This window comes from Carassius carassius, chromosome 6 (assembly GCF_963082965.1).
Source record: "Carassius carassius chromosome 6, fCarCar2.1, whole genome shotgun sequence".
NCBI classification, from domain to species: domain Eukaryota; kingdom Metazoa; phylum Chordata; class Actinopteri; order Cypriniformes; family Cyprinidae; genus Carassius; species Carassius carassius.
The window spans coordinates 34,898,025-34,904,256 of record NC_081760.1 but is presented as its reverse complement, the minus strand read 5'-3'; the positions used below and the strand labels follow the sequence as shown (position 1 = coordinate 34,904,256).

At 34.1% G+C, this 6,232-nt stretch overlaps 1 protein-coding gene across 1 annotated transcript in view; it reads right to left on the bottom strand.

Annotated features, from left to right (window-relative positions):
• LOC132141707 (aprataxin and PNK-like factor) overlaps positions 1–968 on the bottom strand; it is a 5,135-nt gene extending 4,167 nt beyond the window's left edge. Inside the window, exons 1-2 of the mRNA XM_059551371.1 lie at positions 965–968; positions 1–16 (exon numbers count right to left, since the gene is read on the bottom strand). The exon at positions 1–16 is cut by the window's left edge and continues 159 nt beyond it. Of these exons, the coding sequence (XP_059407354.1) occupies positions 1–16; positions 965–968 (20 nt within the window). The remainder of the gene's footprint in view (positions 17–964) is intronic.
• Positions 969–6,232: the final 5,264 nt, after the last annotated feature.

The following is a 6,232-nucleotide window of genomic DNA, read 5'->3' as shown; positions in this document are numbered from 1 at the left end:
TGCCACCTCTTCTTCTCTCCCCATCATCACATCACCCATTCATCCGGGACTGATCTGACTCTGCTGCTCTTGAGAGTGGGTGCATCATCCTGTCAGGACAAGCATAAATACTCTGTTCTGCAATGAAATACAGGTATTAGCTGTGTGTGACAATTCACGTAAACATATCTATCAGGATTTACAAATAAAATGTACTATTAAAAGTTAGAAAAAAAATCGAAATGTTTAAAATGACAACAGATTTTACAGTGATAAAAATGAAAAGCAAGAAAGCGTATTCACTATTATTATTTAATAATATTAATATACACAAAATTACAATATGCCACCAGAATGACACACTGATTTATTAGGTAATACAAACATAAATATAACATTTTTTAAATAAAATGTATTATATATATTTTTACATTGCTAATTTTATAAAATGACAGAAACAGCAAATTATAAAAGTCAATGGATAAATAGTACAATTTATTAATGATAATACATAATAATAAAAACAATAATTATTGCTATTATGGAGTCACTGTTTATAATAATAATAATAATGATAATGTTGTTGTCATTAAGTACACAGCATTTATAATAATAATTATTATTATTAACAATTATCATCATTATAAAATTGTACTACCTTGTGATATTTATAATCTGCTGTATATTTATAATCTAATCTATCATTTTATAAAACTTTATAATTATATAAACAGAGCAACCATCAAGTAACCACAAATTAAAAAGTTCATAATATCTAATAAATAAAATATACTGTAACATTATGTATATGACATACAGTAGTATTTATATAACATAACATAACATAACATAACATAACATAACATAACATAACATAACATAACATAACATAACATAATAGTAAACAATTATATAATGTAATGTACTGGGGACAATTATCCCACATTGTGCAGAATCTGTCTGCTCATTTACCAGAGGCACAGACTCATCTCCGGAGTCACTCTTCAGTCGCTTTTCCTTCGCTTTCCTTTTGGGCATCTGTTCCTCCACCTCCTCTTCCTCAGATGACACCTGTGCGACACGAGCCCGTTTGGGTCCAGTTGCCTTCTTGTATGTAGCTCCTTGTTTGGGTTTTGTAGGAGTCACTTTCACCACTGAGCTCTCACCTTCTCCAAAACAGACAGAAAAAACACTGTGTTATTGATGGATAATGTCCAGATGGGCTCCAGATGTGACGTGTGGCACTGAGAAGGTCAGAGATGAAAGGTGACAGGGATGTTTTGCAGACAGAGAGAACAGTACAGTATGTGAGTCAGTCTCTCCAAACATCTCTCCATCATGGTAAGTGTGGACAGAGGAAACGGAGTCTGACGTGTGTACTGTGTGCTGAACATGAAGGCGATCGTTCAACTCTTGATTCATTCTAAAATGACCAACGCAAGTACAAACAAGAGCTCTCTGGCTCTGCTGATAATGACTAGAAAGTCCTTCCACACTGTGCTCGCTCGTACACTACCTCATCCATAAACTGTTTCAAACAGTATTTTCAGTCTCAGACACACAAGACAGAAAATTACAAATGATGTTTTGAAACAGGGTCCAACAGATGAACAAAGGTACACTTACAGACTATGTGGGTCAGTAACACTCAGCAAGGATGCATTACATTGATCAAAAGCAACAGAAAAATACATTTTTATAATGTTATGAAAGATAAATAAATAAATTAAATTAATTTCTAAAAAGAAATAAACAACAACAAAATATTGATTTCTTTCTAAAATTACATATTTTCAATTAATAAAAAAAATTGCTTAAAATATTACTATTAAATAAATACGTATAAATAAATTAATATTACAATATTAAATTATACATACAAAAAATTATCCTATGCACATTTATTTTTTATTTAAAATTAAGCTCACATTTGCATATGCATGGGAGTAATCCTGAGGATGAGGAGGACCTCTGGGCCAAATCTAAACCTTGTCTAAACCTTGGGTCGGAGTCACAGCACTGTGACTAATTTGACAAGTGGATGTGGACTAACTCTCTCTGCATTCTCCATTTTCTGCACTTTGTTCCTCAACAACAGGCTGAGAAGAGTTGCCATGACGACCAGACACTAGCAGGATGTGTTCTTTCTTTTTTGAATAGGTGTGAACAGACAGAACACTGGATCTGTTGCCATGGGGACAGTACCTTTGGCTGATGTCATCATCCAGGCTGGCAAAATATGCTTCTTCTGTGGCAGATCAGACTCGTCCTGTTGGCTCTTCGTGGCTGCATTGAAAATAGATAGAAAATCATAGTATATAAGAAATATAGTCAAGTAGGGTATAAAAGAGTATATAAAAATATAGATGTGTATAAAAAAGTAAGGTTTAGAGGAGGATAGATTAGAAAAGGAAAGTATATAGAATATGAGCACAGAAAAGTACAGTCACAGAAAAAAAGTGTAGAAAAAAAAATCACATTATTTTAATTAAAATAAAATATATATTAAAATAAATTTTATTAAATAAAGTTGTACACAAAAATAAATAAATAAATATTAGCATTAAGCTTTTCTCTCCCCAGGATGATCTATTTTGGTGTAACAGGGAAGATAGCTTAATGTTTAGAAACATAAATAATCACATAAAAAATAGTTGCAAAAGAAAATAGTATATTCAATAAGTCAATATTTTAGTGATACGGAACAGTAGGTTATAGAATTATATGAATAGAGAAAAGGAGAAGAGAGAAATTACAGAATTGAATTTCTAGTTTAGAAGAAAGAAATTATTAAATCGAATGTCTAGTGTAGAAGAGAAATTACAGAATTGAATTTCTACAGAGTATAGAAAAGAGAAATTATAAAATCAAATTTCTAGTGTAGAAGAGAGAAATTACAGAATTTAATTTCTACAGAGTGTAGAAGAGAGAAATTACAGAATTTAATTTCTACAGTGTAGAAGAGAGAAATTACAGAATTGTACGTACTGTATATATAGTATGGTATACAACGTAGATAAGTATAGAAGAGCACATGGAAATTCCCTGATCTTCCATTATACATATGAAGATTTTTTTAATGCATAGGAACTCTTACAAGAAGTCTCTTATCAGGGTTCCTATGCATTAAAAAACATCTTATCTAGCTAAAATCTTTAAATGTTAGGGTATAGTGTATGTGGTATTCACACACACACACAAACACACACCTCATTTGGAGAGGAAAGAGTGTGTGAAGCATCACCGGCTCCTTTATCTTCTGTGAGTGTGGCGCTTGAGCTCTTGGGTGTCCAGCTGTTGGTTTCAAGTGTGGCCGAGTCTAGAGAGGGTCCACTCCAACACTTTTCCAACTCCTCCTCAAACGCCTGACTGTTTTTGTGAAGAATCAGCAGGGAAAATCTTCTCTACTTCTCTAAGTTAAGCACCAAACGTCGAGGCTTGTATCTCGCCAGTCTTTAAGACTATTCATCATTAACCATAAAAACAATCCCTCGTCAGCGTGAGCGAGCATGCCATAAAAAAAAATACAGCCACCTAATATTAAGTCTAATTTCACAGATGAAAGGCATGACTTTTAAATGCATGCAAATCAGCTCATTCAGAATCAATTCGTCACAGCAGCACTTATCGCTTGTTTATTGTCTGGCCGTTATCAGAGCGTCTGTTTTGAACGTGTCCATTCAAGCCCAGTCTGCCTGTCTGCTCATTATAGAGAAAGACAATAAAAGTGTCCTTTGATCTGAACCCAGCGGTCACAGATCGGTTTCAAGGGAAAAGGTCAAAATAACCACAATCAACCAGACGCACATTATCTTGACTAGAGGGAATATAGATAGATGAGATAAATGGCTGCCCTTTATAAAAGGTGCTATTTTAAGATAACAAAGAATTATAACACTGCATGCATGAAAGTATTTGTATATTCATGAAGTTGAGAATATTCATGAGGATCCTTAATTGAATCATTGTGAAACATTTGCAACCAATTTCACTTCCATAATGTGACAATATTAAACAAGAAAACAATGCAGCACTTCATTGTATCCATGAGGAATCATTTCGGATAGTAAATGTGCTTCAAACCAGAAGGAAGCCAAACTTGAATAGAGTAAGAAAATTGTATAGAATATTGCATTCAACACCAATATTAACCCTTCCCTTGAGGAAGTGGAAGAAATAAGAGAGGAGGCTGCAAACATGTTGCACTCACTCAAATCACTGCACTACAGACTGAGCTCTGTTGTTGCTGAATAATAAATGAATGCTTGTGAGAGACAGGCTGTATCACCTCGGGGTTTGGTCATCGTCTTTGACACACACCGTGTAAATTTATTTCCCAGGCATGAAAGAAAAGATGTCGCCCTCCTTTAGGCAATGCCACTGGTCCTTCTCCAGTGGCTGAGGGGAAGCCACAATGTTTGTTTGAATAAAACAAGTCTTGTACACACATTTACTTTGCCACCTTGTGTTGAAAGAGACAACGAGGAGCGATGTCTCCTGTATGAGTACAATGGCTATATATTTCTGAAGCATGTGCACGAAATGCTAAGCCAAACCACTGACAATAATTTCTCTAAACAAAATGTCAAAATTCAAGCCACTTTTACTTTTTTTTTATTAATTTATTATATATTTTATTTGTATAACTTTTTATTTAGTTGAGCATTTGTCATATGTGTTATATATTTTAGTACTTGGAACAACTTTTTATATGTATTTTTATTTTATTTCTTTTTACAATAAATTTGTTTACCCTTTTAGTTAAAACACAAAAAAATAATTGTTTTAGTTAATAATAAAAACAATTAAATGAGCTTGTGCAGCTGAAAAAAAGAGTATGTTTAATGAATTAACTCAATAATGTGAATATTCATGAGATTTTTGAAAACAAGGGCTTGTTATATACCCAGAGTCGAAAGATCAACGGAGGCAAACATTACACAAATATACCAGAAATCACTGTTGCTATGACAGCATGACTAACAGGCTATAACGATGACACATGTAATTAAGAGAGACAGCTGCTCAAGAGGGAAAGATGCGAGGAGAGAGCTCATATTTAAAAACTTTTGATGCTTTACATCAAAGGTGAGTGCCACTTTTCTTCGACAGAAGAGTGTAAAATGACAAAACCTCCATCACAACTCTCAGCCAACATCAAATGACTAACAAAAACCTTCAGGCTTCAGACGCAGCTGTCCATTCTGGTTCTCAAGGACACTCTCTTATCATTCACCTGGAACAGAGCAAAGGCAAAGTGAAACAGATATATAGCTCTTTGCAAAACAATATAACGATAAACTGTATGTATGAATACTGTATGAATGCTTTTGGTGAATGGTAAAAAGTTTGAGGTCAGTAAGATTTTTTTATGGAGCATTATTAAAGTGACAGCAAATAAAGTTTTTAATATTGCAAAAAAAATCAGTTTCAAGTATATGAAGTTTTTTACATTTCTATTCGTCAAAGGATCCTGAAAATATGTACAGCTTCCACTAAAATATGAAGCAGCACTACTGTTTTCAGCATTGATAGTAATACTAAGAAAAGTTTCTTGCGCAGCAAATCAGCATATTATAATGATGATTTCTGAAGGATCATGTGACACTAAAGACAGGAGCAATGATGCTGAAAATTCAGCTTTTCCTCACGGGGATAAAAGACTTCTTTCAAAAACATTTTAAAAATCCTCTCCATCCCTAACCTTTGAACAGTGGTAGTGCAGTATTCTATTTCTAACCCTCAAACATAAGAGTCAGGGTGCCATCTTGAGGGCTTTGATTGTCATTGCTGAATGATGAATGGCTCATGCATGAAACTGAAAGTATCATTTGTTTTGTTGTGTGTTGCTCTACACTAAAGCAACATGAATAACATAAATACATGAACTGTGCAAAAACACTTAAGCAGCCTTAATATAAAGACAGCCTTTTTTGGGTGATTCGTTCATGCATACTGAGCTTTAAAATAGAGTAAACTTTTCGCCGCTTCTTGTACATGAACAACGCCGAAAAAACTGACTGAGAAGTGCAGCAAGAAATTAATATTAGTGATTACGTTATTTATTTCTTCGAACTTCGCGATGAGCATGCGCTGTATAAACATGCACGTGGGACCTTTTCTAAATATTTACCCTAAAGGTGCACAAATTTTGTAAATACATAATATGAAATGTAGCCTCATCTCCTGCACTCTAACGCAGAATCGAAACAACTTCCGCTGAAGAAACGCGCATGCGCAGTGAGAACTGGGC